Source organism: Haliotis asinina, chromosome 6 (genome assembly GCF_037392515.1).
Source record: "Haliotis asinina isolate JCU_RB_2024 chromosome 6, JCU_Hal_asi_v2, whole genome shotgun sequence".
NCBI lineage: Eukaryota > Metazoa > Mollusca > Gastropoda > Lepetellida > Haliotidae > Haliotis > Haliotis asinina.
This window is the reverse complement of record NC_090285.1, coordinates 47,878,430-47,898,173: the sequence shown is the minus strand read 5'-3', so window position 1 is coordinate 47,898,173 and position 19,744 is coordinate 47,878,430. Positions and strand designations below refer to the sequence as shown.

Below are 19,744 nucleotides of genomic sequence, written 5' to 3'. Positions count from 1 at the left end.
GGATGGTTTCCAGTTCGTTTCATTACCCACTCCTCCAAGCAGGATCCAGTTGGTTTCCATGTACGAGTTTAGTGTAGGTTTCAACCTGGTTTCCATGTATGAGTTTACTGTAGGTTTCAACCTGGTTTCCATGTATGAGTTTATTGCAGGTTTCAACCTGGTTTCCATGTATGAGTTTACTGTAGGTTTCAACCTGGTTTCCATGTATGAGTTTCTTGCAGGTTTCAACCTGGTTTCCATGTATGAGTTTACTGTAGGTTTCAACCCGGTTTCCGTGTTGTAGTTTCCAACCTAGTTTAATACCTAGTTTCCATGAACTGAAACTTGCTCGTGTCAGCCCTTTACCCGGTCCTCCGGAAAAGATGTTGTTTCATGTCTCACATGTAGCAAATCAGGTACTTTATACAATTGCATAATGGTAAAAGGCTTCAGGATGACAAACAACAGAATAGAACACAAATTCATTAAAAGTTTATTTATATTCAACAAAATGTTTGTAAACAAATAATATTCGGAATATTCAAGCTAGTAAATGAAACAAAAGCAAGGGAATAATTAGCAGTGAGTACAGAATATTTTTCTTAAACACACTGTAGACAAGCCCATATCACTTGGCTTCCTAGTTTGAAAAATGTTAGCTCTTTTCCCAAGAGAGGAAGAACTGTGTGCTTCTTCTCCTCCGGCCAGTCAATCGTTTCACAACCTTCCTGCTTTCCAGCTTCTGAAATTTAGAAAACAAACTATCAGTACAAACAAGCATTCGTCTACGATATCCATGGCTAGAGAAAAGAAAACTGTCAAACATCGCTTGAGGTGAAATACACTGAACCCCATGTCCGATAAGCGAAGAGATAAAAAAGTATAAACTGAGCATTTGACATCAAAAGTTTCAATCGCAGAACAGCTTATTGATATATGATAGAGTGCAGAGACATGAAGAAATTCGCCTTTGAAAGCCATAATTTATTTTCTGAATGTTACTTACAATGCACATTACGAGTATAGAACTACGATTTATCCGTTATTGTGAAAAGACATATTTTCTTAACCAATAATGTGGAGTCATTCAGAGAGACAAGCTATGAATATGGGGTCACAAGCATACGCTGCAGCACAATGTGCTGCATAATATTTAAAACTTTTTAAGCTGTATTTTTCAAAGGATAAATTGCACATTTTAAACAGAGTTCATTTTGAAATTCCTTGAATGTACATAGAAAGAATCCAAATTAACTTGATATTTTAAAGGTTTCCTTAAAATTTTTAATCCCTGCAAGATGTACAATGACTAGAATATGTTTACTTACTCTGAACTTTTTGCCGTTCTTTGCATACAAGCCGTGGGCCTCTGATTTCCCACACCTTCATAAGTGATCCATCTTGTTCATCCAAACCCATCAAAAAGCTTCTGAAAGGAGACATGTGCATGATGCACAACTATAAGTGAAATATGTTTCCAGTTGGAGGTTACAAGAATAATGACATGCGCCATGCATTTTTACTGATTCCTAGGATTTACATTATTTGGTTATGCTGTGTTTACATTATGTACTGGACGGTTCAGGTTATACATACCTTTTGTATGTCAAAATGAGTTGGTCCTGGCTGCCTTCTTCAGTTTTTCCAACACTGCCCTTCTTTATGCTGGAAACGTAGAAATGCATCGATTAAAAAAAAAGTCAGGAACTTGTCATATTGCACTCTTGATAACAATAAAGTGTCGAATAAAAAGAATAAATATCAATTTGCAAAGTGTAGAATATGCTAGATGAAAAGAATCCAGGTCTGCAAATTAATATACTATTTTGGGTTGGCAATCCATCATTGTATACCCAAATATTCTTTATATCAAAAACTCTTCGTAACCTTTTCTGTGGGACTAACACAATCCACATTTCTTCATTCAGAGTTCGTTAAATCTTGATATGATAAGCATAACACTACTTACATCAGATGGCAAATCTCAATTATCTCATAAATCAATAATACAAAAATCTTCAATATTAGTTTGAAAACATTGTGAAATTTCAATTTTGAAATCTGGTCAGAGAATCCCTAACCCATAAATGCAAAATGACACATTATCCCCGACTACATTGTTTTCACACGTGCAAATATCAAAAGCAATATGAAAAGGAAGCGAAGGAAGCCATACATCTCTCTTGCTAAGAATTCGACACGCATTTGTTTACCGAGGTCCATCAAGTCTAAACTTTCATATGCATTGTAGTAGTTACTTATTTACGTTAAACATTACGAATAACATGTGCTATTGCTTATTTCAAGAAAATAACACTGTACCTGACCAGATCGTGGAATGTTCCTTTTCTCCCGCTGCGATCGACGACTGCTGCTGTTCTCAATTTTTACACGTATCCGAATCTCGAAGCTTCTATTGTAAATCTCATTGTCAGTCTCTTGAATCAGATAACACGGGCAAACGTAGGAATACTGCACTGTGTTGACTTCCTTGTCGTCGTTACTGGACATACCGGGTGAGAACTGCTTTCAACATAGTCGTCTCAAAACAACTTGGGATCAAGCGACAAAATGGCGGCAACTGTGCGTAGGGGCATTGTGGGTAATAAGAAATACCTGATCCTTTTTCGATTGGCAGGCACGAAATCCTTCTCTGACCCAATTTGGATGTGATTTTAAGACAAAGACTGAAAACGACCACTTCAGTACATAAAACTGTTGCTTTTATAAAATGTCACGAGTTCGCGTGCCCATGGATTACCGGTTCATTACTTCCGGTTTTGTCTGTCAACACCTGACTCAGGTAAGTTCTATTGTTTTTACAGCTAGCTAATTTTGATAATAGGCGCCTGTTAAGTGGGGACTGCCCCAGTGAAGCCGACACACGAACCCCGACACACTAATGACCTGACACTGATTATTTGTCAAGTATTTGAACTCAGTGTCAAAGTATGAAAACTATAAATGCTTTTAACGCTAAACTTTACGCACTGCCTCAGTTTATTGTATAATTCACGTATATTCTGCATAAATATCATCATGTACCGAACTGACAATTGTTTTAATGACTTATACTAATCTTCCTAAATGCTTATACTCTTTCACATTCCCAGGAGTTGGCAGTCCACAGCCTGTTTTTTAGATATATTGCATCATTTACCTTTTAATTATTAATATATATCTGAACTATTGCTAAAGTGGCTTTAATTTTATTTATTTTTATACAATATTTTACTGAAAGGAATACAAGTCCGTACACAACTCAATGATCCAATAAGTTATAATTAATATATAATAAAAGTTTGAGTAATGTTTCTATGCAGAGTCAACTCATCTTTTATTCTTGTATATAGATATCACTGTTTTATTATTTCTTTTCAGATAAAGAAAGAGTCTGATCCTCAGACAACCGAAACCTGGACTTGTCCCATTCATCCCAATCTAGAGAAACGGAACTAAGTGTGCCTTGCGCACATAGCTGGGCAAAGGCCATTTATAGCCATTCGTCCTTTCACCATTTGCATGTTTAGTACGGTTATTGTGAAGTTTGTGTGCATGGTAGTTGGAATATGATGCTTCATTACATTACGAATAAACAAGAATGTGAAGGAAAAAAGTGTATAGTTTGTTCTTGTATCATCAGTTTGAAGCCACATTTATTATTGTAATATCCACAGAATGATGCGTCAACAATTTACTTTTGTTGTCGTGTTCATCTAAGCAATGAAACGAATCTACTATTCCTTCCCCAGGCACATTCAGATTGAATTATAGCATCTCGTGAAAGCTAAGTTTCAGTCAGGAATGGAAACCAACACATGACCATAGCTTCGTGTCAGTTTCCATCACCGGAGCTTAGAGTATCCATTATGGATTCTATTTGGAAACTAGGTCACCCAGGTTTACTGAATGGATACCAACTGGATGTCAGGATGGTAAACAATTTATGTTACTTAGTTCAAAACAGCGCAATGGAAACCAACATGAAACTACATTTTCTACTTTTATGTTGGTTTCCATTTAGTGAGATCTGAGAGTTGCAAATTCCAGGTATGGAAACCAACAAGAAACCCCCGAACTTAGTTTCATTTTGGTTTCCATTTACAGAAATACCAAAATCACATTTCCAAAATGGAATCTAGTTGGAAACTCAGTTAGTGAGTTTCAGGGAATGGAAACCAACTGGATTCCTCAATTACCCACATTACGGATGGTTTCCAGGTTTCTGGAAACCAAGTCATTTTTGTAGTGATCTCCAGCAGTTAAAACATTTGTATACTTACATCCGCTTGTGTATCTGTATGCTGTTTAATGCCATATTCAGTAATAGTCCATCTACATGGTTTAGACATACTGTTATTTCCAAAAGAATCTGGATCGATAAATAAGCAAAACTTGTCTATGTAAATACCTGTCCGGGTACTGTGTTGACACATCTGGTATGCATTTTAGTGCAATGTACAATTGCACAATCGGAATACATAAAGTCATTATTTTGGAGTCAGTCTGTGGGAAAGTATGATAATGCAGTTATCTTTTATATATGAATTTGAAATTGCTGAAATGAATTGCTTATAACGATAGTCGTGAAGTGAGGGACAGATGTCCATGTTTGTGGAAAGGCTGACTGAACTATTGCCGTAAAGTGTTGATTTCCAGCTATATGTCGGTGTGGTGGGAATAAATCGAGCCTAGATCTGTAAGTAAGACTGTAAGATAGTCAAGGATTGATATCATGAGCAACGATGTACACAGTAAACAATATGCATCATCCACCTCCGTAGGCATGACCACGCGATCCCGTTAGTGGCCACTCAGGACACACAAGCTCAAAGCCGGATCTACGAGGCTTGTTGACCGCTTGATCCCGTTAGTCGCCGCTTCCGACAAACAAGTTCAAAACCGGACCCACAGTGGTCGTTTTCCAAGAACAATCAGCGCGCTTAACCAGTCACACTGTGTTACACAACTCGATTCTTTCCGTGGACCTGAACCCGGTTGCCGACCTCTCGATAGCTGGCCTTTTCGGTTATCCACTATACATTTGTGCCAGTTATTACACGGAGGCCTTCACAAGATTCAACAAACACTCACGGTACGTGCAAATCCTTCTCTATATTGTTCAGTTCAGTCCGCATCTCATAATCACGATGCTTATCCAGTATATATATGATCATTTATTATCAATATTGAATTTGTACATGGCATTGGGACAAAACAAAAATGTCTATTGTTGCAAGTTTATTTTTCTTTACGATAGCAACCAGGCGAGCTATTCTCGAACTTCATTCATAACACACTGGCTTCGGTCAAAGTTAAGAATTCGTAGGGCTACGAACGTTTCGGGACTAACGGCCCAGTCTCGTATCTTTGATTACAACCATCACATTCTACAGCTCTAAATAGGGTTGAGGTATTGCAGAAAATTTTCATATTGCGATGTATTGCGATGTGAAAGCATATATTACGATATGTATTGCAAGAATTATGTTTAAAAATAGTTATAATTAAAGTTTATATAGTTAATGCTTGACTTATAAAGCAAAAACTCAGCAGCATCACTATTTTTGGTTAAGTAAGCATTAATAAATACTTTTTATCCTGACAAAATAAAAACTATATTTTTGACCAATGAAATAAGGAGAAGAACAATTTAACATTAAGATAGTGGTTACTAATATGAGCAAGTTTCTCCACCCTTAGAAAGGTCTACAACAACTGGACCTGGTCAGATTATATCAGATATCACTAGTCATTAATTGACAAAGGTCAGTATTTTACAACAGACGCATGACTTTCAATGTGAAAAACTGAAATATCCGAAGATTCCGAGTTTTAAGAAGTTTTCCAAATGCATGTCAAAATACCGGTTTCTCGATCAGCATATATATTCTTATATTTCCTTCGAGGGCCAGTATAAGGACGTGGCGAAGGATTATTTTATATATAGATTTACAGGGCTACAGATAACATATCTACGGATAACAAATACGCGCGATACGGTGGGAAAAATCGGAAAACGTAGCAGATACGCACCACAGCAACGGTGTATGGTCTTCGAATCATTTACGGACGCATTTATCTGAAAATGTATTGCTTTCTTGTTTATTGACCTGTTTACACAAGAGTAGCAATGTTGTCGTGCATATATGAAACGAAACACGAGATTACCTACACGCCATTAAATTCCATTCAGTACTCTAAAACCTTTTCCGAGTATTCTTATATTGAAAAAAGAAGGCGTGGGTACTCCTCGTGTTGAAAATTTTCTGGAGCCCTTGATTTACAGATTGACTGGGCTGTTTTAAATACTTTGCACAAAAAATAGAGGTGAAAATAGAAGTCTTTTATGGCTCTCCTGGGGTATAGTTGGCTGTTTTTTTCATCGATCTGCATTGGTGGGTTACACGACAACAGACATGCAACAATGTCTACATCTGTCTTCACGTGAATAGGCATCGTTTTCTTACCTGAACCGGTAAATACCAGTAAACCGGTTATATTGCCAGGCACTAGCTCTAGGAACGTAAGAACACTGCCTAAGAACATGAAGAGGTCGACCCCTAACTAACCATAAACTAACTCTTTCAGAAAAGGAAACATGCGTATCCAGTGTGTAATTGTCCTTTTGACCACGTCGCTGTGTCTGGCTCCCGAGGTCGCCGCGGAAAAGCACGAGGTAATGTCCGGCATGAAGGTTGTCAAACGGAGTATCTTCGATGGCATTGGTAATTTCGTCGGGTCAGCTACATCCCACATAGTGACCTTCACGCAAGAATCGTTCAACAAAATCGCCAACAACCTACCAAACATGGGACCGGATGACTTGAAGACAACGCTTAACGAGCTGAAGTTAACCTATCAGAAGATAGCTGATAAGTCTTCCGCTGAAGCAAGGCGAGTGCAGAGACTGATAAGCGAGGCCGACAAGGAGATCACTGCTAACGGTCAGTATATCTGTCATCACTATTATTTACACTGTTGTTTGCACTTCCACGTTACACTAGCAATATTAAAATGTAGACTCGATTTTGGACCAGACAATCCAGTTTTCAAAGTATTCGCATGGAAAATTTAATAGTTGGTTGGTTAGTTGGTTGGTTGTTTTTGTTTAACGCTGCACCAAGGAGTATTCCAGTCTATAAATAATCGAGTGCGAACCAGACAATCCAGTGATCAACAGCTTGAGTATCAATCTATGCAATGAGGATGATGTGTCAAACAAGTCAGCGAGCCTGGTCATTTCTCTTTCGACAAACATGGTTTACTGAAAACCAGTTCTAACCCGGACCTTAATGGGCACATAATTCAATCAGATGAACACTCATCATTAGAATCCAAACAGTGATTGCAGCAGAAACAGCGAGCACACGGTATGATCTATAGTTAGGAAATTTTAAGTTTGAAACTGACACTTAAAATAGGCAGTGTTTTACAATGGAATCCTTTTTAAAATGAAGTGCCCCTAATGAAATTTCAGACAAACGGGTAGAAGTCTTTCAGACAGTTAGCGCTAAAGTTGCTCATTGTCTTTGTCCGCAGTTGGAACACGCACCGTGCATGTGGGTGATGATGGGTTTACTCTTGTCCATGGGCGGTGGGGTAAGCAAGTGGTTAAAGCGTCCGCTTGTCACGCTAGAGATCCGAGTTCAATTCCCCACATGGTTTCAATGTGTGGTACACATTTCTGGCGTTACCCGCCGTGATATTGCTGGAATATTGCTAAATGCGGTGTAGAACAAAACTCACTCACTCTCTCAACTAGCAGAGTCATTGAAACCCGATCAGTACACGGCCGAAATAGGTTATTTCAATATGTGCTCACCCTCAGTTACTATTGCAATATCATTATGTCCACCATCAGTTATTATTCCAATATCACTGAGTTCACCTTCAACTATTTATTGAGTATCATTGTGTGCACTCACAGTTATTATTGCAGTATCACGGTGCACACCCTCAATTATTTTTCCAATATCATTGTGTTCACCATCAGTTATTATTCCAGTGGCATTGTCGGTATATTGTCCATAAAGTAGACACAGTCCATGTGCTTACTCTCATTGTTTCATTCTACAGGGTCCACTTCCTGGAGAGGCTCCCTCGCTGTTACTGTCGCCCTTGCCGTGTTAACAGCCTTCCTAAACAACTAGATACCCATTTCTTGTATCTATATTGACATGAAAACGAAAGTATATGGATGCTTGAAAAGTGTATTTTACCAGTGAAATTACTAAGGTACTAAACAGGCTACTAGGCATAGAACTTTAGCCGAAAGCTAAAGACTGTGATTTGTAATTTCTTATTTGTCTCGTATATTTGTTTGTACTTTCTGCCCGGGATTTAAACAAAGGTATTTTTAATGACATAACTGAGTAAGACGATTAGAAAAGTAACTCGGGCGGGTGGGCGGATGATATTTTTACATTGTATTATTGTTTTTTATGCCAAAAGCCCTTGATTTATGTAGAGATGTACACCCTTTCTACGACAGAAATTCAACTGAGATGTGGTGAAAATTTCATGCACTTTTTGAGAGTCAAAGTTTTTCTGTAGGGTTAAATAATCAAAACAAATCTTGGGTCGAATTATTGAGTCGGGTGGTAATGAGGAACAAGAATATTTTTATATACGGCCTAATACATCCCGAATGTGTTTTAAAGTGCTTAAAGAGCGTACTTTTATTTGGGATGCACAATGGAATCTTTCAAGTTCGGACTCTGTATTATCCGTGGCTTTTCTCAGTAATCCGGAGTACTGTCTGTGTGCCTGCAAAATTGTTCTTAATTTATTATTAAAGCGTGCTTTGTAATCTGGTCTCTCCATAAAGGATTACAGACTAAAATAACAGTCCCATGAATCAACTTGCTATGAGTCCAATGCTTTGTACTTCGGACGTACAACATAAAATTACAGTCCACTGAATAAACATCTCTGTTACTTCTGTCCACAATGGTTAAAGACTGAAAATATTGTATCATGTGGAAATTTACAAGGACAGAAACAAGTCATGTTAACAGACTTTTTCCAATAAAAGTATAAATAATATATTGAACTATTCATGTTGTTGATTGTCGTTCGCAAAGGGAGGTAAGTGAACTAGTGAACTCATTAACGGACGAAAATTGTTCAATCCGGCCTGATTTACAATCAAGACAAAAACGAGTCGGTCCCACCAGGTCTGTCCATAATTGACAGATTCAGCTGTGCTAAGGGTAGATTCAGTTGTTTTCACATTGTTTGTCTGTTCTGTTTCTAATTACTGTAGAAGCTTGTTTCAAGAACCCATTAATTCAGAAGTATTCTATTTGCTTTCTTCTAGGCCACAGGCCCATAGTACAAAACATTTCAATAGTGTGCTTACAAATGAAGTGATTCATACGGTTTCATAGTAACACATACTCACATTATGGTTAGGTCAACTATATTTCATTCACACACACACACACACACACACACACACACACACATATATATATACGGATCCTACGATATAATATCCAGCTTGTCGAAAACGAGGACCATTTTATCCTTGTCATCTCAGACATTGATTATAAATACTATAAGTACTAAAGTAACCCCTCATTCAAAACATTCGTCCGACTTTCGTCTTTGAACAACAACTAACTCTCTCTCCCTCTCTCTCTCTCTCTCTCTCTCTCTCTCTCTCGCTGTATATATAGCGTTTGTGACAAGCAGGCGGGGCAAGTAATCTGGACGAATGCACTTGGTTGCTACAGGTACACTGGCGATTAAGCACGTGCAATACATGCTGACCGTGGCGTGAAATCAATACCGCTACTGTTTAACACGTGTCTCGTAGAGCGATTTAGTTCAACAAGACACCATTACCACACGATTCACACGAGGAAGTTGAACTTTTCAATACTAAGACGACATCATGTTTCCATCTTGTTTCAAATGGAATGTTCTGGAGGGCGTTCTCATATATGCAAATTGAGGTCACTTGTCAGGCCGTGGCTCACCTGATACTTGTCAAGCAGTAGGATTCCTCACGCTGTTTTGAAAAAGCTGCCAACGTTGGGTTACATGATACTGAAGCCTGCCATCGTTGAATGTTATAGCCAGACACGCCTTGTTTGAACTCAGACATGAAAACATCCATATGACCAACATTCGAAGCGTACCTGAGTCCAAAATGGAATAAGATATGCTTCCCTTTTGTGGCCCAAGAAGCTCTGTTAACGTTGTCTAGTCCATATAGCATTAGGCAGACTTGCTTTGGTAATCTGTCGTTATTTTTGTCGATTATTTTGGCCCAATATTTAACACATTTAGTTACATAAGAAACATATCACAGAGACCGTCCACTTTTGCCGATTACCGCATCATTGCAGGTTGTCAGAGGTAGATGTAGAATCCGTATGATGAATTTTGTCTATACCCTCTCAATTTGATCTACCACCTCATATCAACAGAGCTCGGCGCCGTATGTAGGTATTTGCAGAACCATACTGTCGAATATCCTTACTGCAGTGCTGATCTGTAATCTGCCACATATGTAATCAAGTTTACATATCAATAGACATACTTTCTCTGCCTGCTACGCTAACGATCTTGTCCACACTAGTTTGAGTGTAAAATGAAGTCCGAGGCACCTATAATATGAGACAGTCACAGGCGCCCAAGTGCATCCTCTCGAAAGGCCTGTGTATAGGCCTCCCACACACATGGGAAACGTGGACAGAAGCATTCAATACTCGTGAGACATTATAATACGATATATTCAATGACTAGTGCGTAATTGTCCGGTTTTCGATCTCCGTGATTTGGTGACGCACCTGGACAGGTGTTAAACAGAATACATAACTGCCACACAATTCACTCATAGGTAAAAGGTTAGCACTGTCATCACTAATAAAGATCTTCTCCATCCCTGTTCTGCAATTAAAATCACCTGTCAGTAATATGTCTGCATCATACGTGCTAAAGTTTCTTCAAGAGTATCAATGCCATCTCTATCTTTTCCATCGTAACATGTAGAATTCTCTGGTGAAACAAAGATAAATCCTAGAATTAAATCCTTTTGCATAATGAAGTAGCCTTTCTCTAGAAGAATGTACACAGCATCCTCAATATGATTCTATCACTTATGGACTGGGGGATAAAGACTCCAATTCCACCGTGTTTACCCTTACTTCTACAGTGAGAATACACCTCAAAGGAGGGACGAAACTTGCTGAGATCTGTATGTGTGTAACACCGTGTTTCTAAAAAAACAAACAATCATATATTGTGAAAGAAGATTTTATACAGAACTGTCAAATTTATGTTGTCTTTAAGAGTGGCAGTTCCAGCAGAATATAATCATATTAGTGTTAAATGAATGACAAAGAATGGGTTTGTTTACTTTCGAATTATTTGGTTTGATTAAGCCCTGGTCACAGTTCTGTTTCAATTCAATAAGCATTCGTTTCAGCGTTTATGTCAAAACGTTTAATATCTATGATGAGTATGTCAAACCAGAGGAAAGCCTCACTTCTGTTTTCCTTGCCACCAGCGATTGAGGGATCAGGAGTCTTTCTTCTTTCTCACACTAAAGCTGTAACCTTCGCTTATCTTCACTGGAGACTACCTCAGCTTGGTCCTGGCTCGGAAGAGGATGTCAGACTTGGTCTTGCTACTGGTCAGCTTGACCACTACTGGGCATGGCTTATCCCCTGACCTTTTCTTTCCGACTCTGTGGGTTCTGTCTGTCACCAGTTTACTTTCATCATGTTGCATTATCAACATCAAGTTTATTTCCCATGATAGTCCTCACCTCCTGTCCACAGTCTGCCCATGTCTCTTTCTCTTCACCTTTCTTCTCCGGGATTCCGCAGAACACAACGTTGTCTCCTCTAGACCACTTTTCTAAATCGTCAGCATACTGTACAACTCGTTTGTTTTGGTGGCTAATGCATCATTCAGCATGTCAACCTGCAGTTTTAAGGCTCTAACTTCTTCTTGTAGTCCCTTCACTATATCAACATGGTCTTTTACTGCTGATCCTGGTCCTGGGTTTAACTCAACGTCACCGTATACGTTTATTGTCACCATCACCATGGCGAAAACAATTGCCGTGCACAGTGACACACACAAAATCGGGATTTTAAACTTTACCTTCCGAATTCTATGAGAAAAAGATCCAGTCTTAACTGTCCATGTACTAATGCCACTCAGGAGTGGTTTATGAAGTAGCCAAGAATACCAGCGGAAGTGCACATATTCTTCACTAAAGTGCTCAGTTTGTTGACGTCAATCACCTGACTTGAAAATCGAATGTTGTCATTCCCTTTAGTCGAAAGATGTCTCCTGTAAAACGGCCCACTGTTGCAATCTTGGAAAGGTACAGTTCATACAAGCGTGGTAAGTTTGTAGAAGAGTGGTGACGCAATACTTTTGCCTCGACTACCCGGTATGCCAAACCTCCAGTGTAAGTTTTGGCTGTAGTTGCTTGTAGAACACTGTGCTCAGGAGACCTTAGCTGGTTTTATCCCCAAGCAATTCTTTATCCCATACAGTTTTCTAGGTTTCTTCGTTGACCTTGTGCAGTCAGTCTTCGTACCTCGGCACTCGGAACTTGTCGGAAAAGCTGACACGCAAGATTGTTCGTTTCCAAAAGGTTAACGCCGATGTTTCCCATTTCCCACATGCGACGTGGCAAACCAGCACCTAAGAGATAGAAGGTTTTGGGTGGATACTCTGATCCACCCGCCTTTCACTCTTCCAACACAAACCTGGACAGACAGTTGTTCGCAGTTGGTCGAAACCACGCAACTCCCACTTCGTGTTATTTCGAGTGTTCTTACTCTCAGCATTAGCGATGCTTTGCAGAATATCGTCTTCTGATACGATTTTCGCAAATCGTTCACCATGAGCAGGTGGATCAACCGGATTAGTAATGTCATCAGACCTATTTTCTTCAGAAAAGAGGTCGAACTGAAGATCAAATAACCTAACATCCAGGTCAATTTGGTCGCTTGCACTCACGTCGTAAATGTTCAAAGACTGGGATATAAATAGGTCCTCAAACTTTAAATTCAACTCCACAGCCTCACCAACTTGGGAAAGAGTAATATCATCAATTTTATCACTCCACTCATTCAAGAAAGTTGTTTTCACGTCCTCCACGGCTGAGACTCACTTTTTTAAACTTTAACGACGGAAATTGGAGCGTATGACGTGATATTCATGTGGAACACTCATTTTCCCGCCACTTTGTTTTAAACACACCGCCGAAATCTCATAGTACAAGTCTGTTACAACTACATGTGTTGTAACTAGATGAGCCTCGAGTCGTGGGTGGTCTAACTTTAACATGTCGTCTTTCCTGGAAGATATACACCTTTTCCAAGAACTAGGTGCGAACGCAACCAGCCACATTGTGTTACGCAACTAATTCAATGGAGCGGAACGCCCGGTAGCCGACTTCTCTATAGCTATTGTTGGTCATTTCTATTCGTTTGGTCACATTCTATTCCTGTCATACATTACACGGAAGCCTTCTCAACAGAGCGACTGAGCAGGTTTCTCGGTAGGTGCATAAATCCTTCTTTGCTTTTGATAGTTCAATTCCCATCTCATAATCACGATGTTTGTCGATTATCATTCTGACTTTCTCTGTGTATGCTACCTTCCTGTGAAATTTTTGTGTTTAAGCATGTAAGTTAGACTTGACTAAGGCTTAGTACATACGTATACAGTATTGACTGAACTATTTACTCACTGTATATTGAAAAGGATTCTAGGTGAGACGGGAGATTCAGGCTAGCTATTCTCGAAACGTTCGTAGCCCTACGAACTTCTTAAGCCCATTCTTAAGACGTTGACTGCGATCAAAGCTAGCATTCTTAGGACTACGAACGTTTCGAGAAGAAGTGCCCAGCGCCTGAACAGCATCTAGAATTGCTTCACTTGAGGCATGAGCAGTACTATAAGGCATGAGTGGAGTGGAACATTGCATGGGTCGGGATTTTGAAACAGACGAGATCGAATCGGACCGTTATGCCCCGGGTTGTGCGAGGAATAATGGTGGACGGGAACACTCACTCACTGACTCACATTCTTTTCGCCATTATAAGTGAGTGAGTGAGTTTCATTTTAAGCTGCACTCAGCAATATCTCAGTTGTATGGCCGCGGTCTGTAAAAATCCAGTCTGGACCAGAAAATCCAGTGATCAAAATCATGAGCATCGATCTGCGCAATTGGGAACCGATGACATGTGTTCTACCCTGGATCGTCACGGGTCTCGCCATTATGAAACAGCAGGACAGGCTGAAATGTACGTCCACCGATCTCACAACCAGAGCCGATTTGGTGATTAAGATAAGATTCAGTCAATGCTGATCAACAATGGAACAGCTTCATTGCACCATATACTGCACAAAGCCTTGCGTGGCTCCGTTAGATATCGGTGTACCCATATATCACATTTCAGAGGTCTGAAATCTTTAGTTTCAATACAGCAGTTGAGAATATGAAGTGATCGGTCCCTTACTAACGACAAGTAGCTCTTTCAGAAAAGGAAGCATGCGTATCCAGTGTCTTGTCCTTTTGACCACGTCTTTGTGTCTGGCTGCCGAGGTCGCTGGGGAAAGCATGGAATACATTTCGGTAAGAAGGTTGTGAAGCGGGGCATCTTCGACGACCTTCATAACCTCCTAGCGTCAGCTGGATCCAGCATTACCACCTTCACGCAAGAAACATTCAATAAAATCGCCAACAACCTGCCAAGCATGGGACTGGATGACTTGAAGTCAACGCTTAGCGAGCTGAAGTCCATCTATCAGAAGATAGCTGATAAGTCTTCCGCTGAAGCAAGGCGAGTGCAGAGACTGATAAGCGAGGTCGATAGAGATATCGCTGCTAACGGTTGGTATATCTGTCATCACTAATATTTACACTGTTGTTTGTATTTCCACGCCCCACTAGCAATATTCCAGTTATATGACAGCAAAAATCGATTTTGGCCCAGAAAAATCCAGTTATCACAGTACTGACTTTGATAATTTAGTGGTTAAGTGGTTGGTTGTTTAACGCCACACTCAGCAATATTCCAGCTATATGTAAATAACCGAATCCGAACCAAACAATCCAGTGATCAACATCATGTACGCAATTGAGGTTCGATGAAATGTGTCAGCCTGTCTGGCCATTACCCTTTCGACAAGCATGGGCGACCAATTCTAACAGGCAGAGTATTAAGTTAAGCACTTTTCATAAAATTCCCAACGTTGATTGTAACGCAACGGACCAGGCAATGGTATGTACCATAGTTAAGACATTTGAGAAAAGTTCACGTCAAAAAATGACAACAAAACGGCAGTGATTTACAATGGGGATCATTTCTTAAATAAATTGCCAGACACCAGAACAGAAGTCTTTCATTGTCTTTGACCGCAGTTGGAACACACACCATGCGTGGGAGGAGCTGGTGGGCTTACCTAGTCCAGGAGCGGTGGGGTAGCCTAGTGGTTAAAGCATTCGCTTGTCATGCTGAAGACACGGGTTCGATTCCCCACATGGGTTCAATGTATGAAGCACATTTCTGACGTTCCGAGCCCTGATATAGCAGGAATATTGCTGAAGGCGACTTGAAACAAACCTCATTCGCTCAACAAGCGGGCTCATTGTGCTCACCAGCGGTACAAGGCCGAAATAGGTTATTTCATTATTATCATTGTGTTCACCCTCAGTTACTTTTGCAATATCTTGGTGTTCACCCTCAGTTACGTTGCAAAAGTAATTAAGGATATCATTGAGCTCACCCTCAGTTATTATTCCAATAGCATTGTGTTCATCCCCCGTTATTATTCCAGAGCCATTGTCGGTATATTGTCCATAAAGTAGACACAGCCCATGTGCTTACTCTCATTGTTTCATTCTACAGGGTCCACTTCCTGGAGAGACTCCCTCGCTGTTACTGTCGCCCTTGCCGTGTTAACAGCCTTCCTAAACAACTAGATACCCATTTCTTGTATCTATATTGACGTGAAAACGAAAGCCTGTTTGAAAACTGGATTTTATAAATGCAGGAACTAAGGTACTGACAAGGTTGCTAGGCAGAACTTAAAACCTAAAACTGTCATTTATAATTTCATATTTGTTTCGTGTATTTGTTTGTACCTTTTCCCCGGAACTAAAACAAAGGTACTTTTCATTTGCATATCTCAGTAAGACGATTTAGAAAAGTAAATCACTTTGATCCGAATGAAGCACGTGATTATGTCACACCAAACAAATATTCTTCGTTTTCATCACATTTTCTACAAAAACATATGTGGCGGACGGATCTTATTTTTACAATTTATTAATTCATTTTATTTGGTGTTCAAAAGCCTTTCTCTGACAGAAAATCAAAACTTGGAAATATGAAAAAATCATGCACATTTTGAGACTCAAAGTTGCATTTTCTCTAGTATACAAAAAGAAAGACATTTGAGTGTCGGGTCGAATTATGGAGTCTGGTGGTAATGAGAAAGAAGAATAGTTTATGTAAGGCCTAATCAGTGCTCTAATGTGTGTCAAAGTGTTTAAAGGGAGTACAATTATATTGAACATGCTGTATGTAGATTCTGTTTTGCTTGTTTTGTTTATGTTTGTCTGCTGTGTTTCTAATTACTGCAGAGGCTGGTTTCAAGTGTTTATTAATCACATAAAACAGTTATCCTCTTTTTGCTTCACGATGATCGAAATCAAATAAAATCATACAAATAAACTAACGAGTGGCGCATGGTGTCAGACAACAACCACGTGTACTAAGGAACACGTGCAGGCCGTGTGTGTGCTGTTCCTCCACCCGTTTTGTCGTTAGTACGACAGGGTTGCTGAAGATTAGGTCTGATCCTTCTAATCCTTCCAATCCAAATGCTTATATTATGTACCAATAACGGCCAGTGCAAAAGCAACTGAGAAGGAGTTCAAGTCAATAAAACATTCCTCCATTGATCGTTGTTTTTCAATGCATGTTGGTAGATGTCTGCAATTTGGTGCGGCAGTACTGTAAGCATGGTCGTGGGTTTCAACAGTGTGAGTGAGTGAGTTCAAGAAAAGTCATGGATGTCAGTTTCTTTATTGTGGATAACACGATAAATACGCTCCGAAACGCCCTAACCCGTTCTCCACGATAAATACGCTCCGAAACCCCCTAACCCTTTATCCACAATAAAGAACTTGACATCCATGAATCTGGCTGTTCTTATGATTTCCACTTCTAAATACCCTTCAAAGACTTGAGTGAGTGAGTGAGGAAGAGGAGTGAGTTTAGCTTTACGCTGCTTTAGCGATATTCCAGCAATATCACGGCGGGGGACACCAGAAATGGGCTTCACAACTTGTACCCATATGAGGAACTGAACCCGGGTCTCCGGCGTGACGAACAAATGCTTTAACCACTAGGCTACCCCAAACCCCAGGATGTGAAGAAACCATGCCCTCTGTATTACTGCAGGCGTAGGAAAATAAATGAATATATCGTAGTTCTGAGTATAATCGAGTCTGGACCAGACAATCCAGTGATCAGCAGCATGAGCATCGATCGACGTAATTAGGATACGATGATCTGTGTGAGCAATCACCTGATCATGATCCAGTTACCCTTTACGGCAAGCATGTGTTATTGATGACCAATTCAAACCCGGCTCACCCCAGTCACTTAGGTAATTTATGCTAAATATTCATACTGCAACACCCAACACACAGCAACAGTGAAACCTGCTTAAATGAGGGAAACACGGAGTTAAATTCGTGATTCTATTGATTGGACATAAATGGTCACGTGATTGCTGAGATATGCTTACACGGTTTAGTATTTTTGGCGTGAGAAGGCTTTATTATTGATAAGTTTCTTAATGTATAAATGTTTCCAATGTCTCCTTGTATCGAACGTTTCTGCCTGCACAAGGGACGCACTGAGAAGATTAAAAGATCAATTCTTGTAACAGTCGTTTAAGATGATCATGGGAGAAAGGGATAGTGCGCGATGTATATGACGGACCTATACGGAGAAAGGTCGAAGAATGTTGCTGTATAAATACAATAACATCTGACAGCCAGGGAGATTATTGTGAAATTATTATAAACAGGTCAAAATAAAAGTACATGTCATTCATTCACACATTATATCCCTTTGTAGACACAGGCCGTCGTTGTTGCAGGTAGGGTAAACACTTTCTTCCGTGCGTATCTGCCGGTTTCATGCTACATATATGCATTCAGAATATTGAGAAAAGTGGCGATGCAAGTTCTCATCCATCAGACATATAATTGCATAGACGTACCAGTGATTAGTGATGGCGTTAAAGCAAGCTATTAACATTTACGACATACACTGTCACCTGCAGTAGTACTGCTGTACGTAGCTTCCTATTTAGTACTCTCTTACATCAAACATTCACAGGGTTGTTATGGTAACGACAATTTGGCATACTAGTTGTGGTCTTATCCATTAATCAGCGTTTTAAATCAAAAGAAGCCGTAAAACGAAAAGTATTGTGATCGAACCCACTGACATTTGTAAGAGCGAGCCTCATTCCACCTGCATAAAACCCCGTTTTTATGATAAGTATCTGCATGATTCCGACCATATAATGAGCATGTGCTTGTGAATTATAATCAAACAGTGTTACAGGCCGCCCATGCTGCGTCACCAACACACACATATATACATGTATACACGCACGAGAATTGCAATAGAGGCCCTAAGCAAATGCTGAGTATCTGAGTGCATATAATTCTGATAGTATCAAATTAAGCAATTGCAATATAAAGTGAAAAGGAGCCCCAGTCAGATCAGAGAGATCATTAATTAATCGTTAAATTGGAAATCTAGACTTGCTTCATTTAAGGCTTTAGCCGTGCAGAGATGTTAAGGCAGTGTGGAAACTTCTGTGGTTCAGGGAGCGTCAGGGGGACAAGTTCAGCGTTTGTTATATTAAATCGGCAGGAAAACGCACTGCAGGGTTCGGGTTACGGAGTAATAGGCCAGATTCAACATTCTGATAAAAAGCTTTGTTAGGATAGACAAGCAACACAAACATAGTTTCGGTGGATTCCTTTTCTTCAGGAAATCCTATCACCCGGAAGGGTTCTATGTATCTGACAGGGTGTCATCTTACAAGGCTATGCACTTTTCGTCCTGACATATAAGCAACTGTGAGTGAGTTTAGTTTTACGCAGCACACAGCAATATTCCACTTATATGGAACCGAGCTCTTTTTCGCGTTTGCCGATTGTCTTTATTCACAAAGTGTATGTATGTCATCGGCCCATAATACAAGATCACATGCTCGCAGCCATATATGATTGGCGGTACATTGCAGCATGATCAATAAACATTGCTACATTTCTGATGACAAAAGTATTGTTTGAGGACATCAATATACAGACATCTGGCAAAGAAGGGGATGTTTATTTGGTCAGTACACACTAAAAGGAAATGTTACCCGTTTTCAATATATCCATTATCAAAATAATGCTACCCGTTTTCAATATATCCATTATCAAAGGAAATGATACCCGTTTTCAATGTATCCATTATCACAGGAAATGCTACCCGTTTTCAATATATCCATTATCAAAATAATGCTACCCGTTTTCAATATATCCATTATCAAAGGAAATGATACCCGTTTTCAATGTATCCATTATCACAGGAAATGCTACCCGTTTTCAATATATCCATTATCAAAATAATGCTACCCGTTTTCAATATATCCATTATCAAAGGAAATGATACCCGTTTTCAATGTATCCATTATCACA

General features: G+C 39.6%; 1 protein-coding gene, 1 long non-coding RNA gene and 1 pseudogene across 2 annotated transcripts in view; 2 read left to right on the top strand and 1 right to left on the bottom strand.

Moving 5' to 3' along the window:
* LOC137286679 (uncharacterized) overlaps positions 1 to 19,744 on the bottom strand; it is a 178,027-nt gene that overhangs the window by 131,554 nt on the left and 26,729 nt on the right. The gene's annotated exons all lie outside the window — the stretch shown is intronic.
* On the top strand, positions 4,874 to 9,034 carry LOC137287349 (uncharacterized). The gene is made up of 3 exons (XM_067819603.1): positions 4,874 to 5,074; positions 6,571 to 6,926; positions 8,059 to 9,034. Exons 2-3 carry the CDS (start codon positions 6,581 to 6,583, stop codon positions 8,130 to 8,132), a joined length of 420 nt encoding a protein of 139 aa, XP_067675704.1. The 5' UTR covers positions 4,874 to 5,074; positions 6,571 to 6,580; the 3' UTR covers positions 8,133 to 9,034.
* Positions 13,484 to 16,026, top strand: LOC137286877 (uncharacterized; annotated as a pseudogene).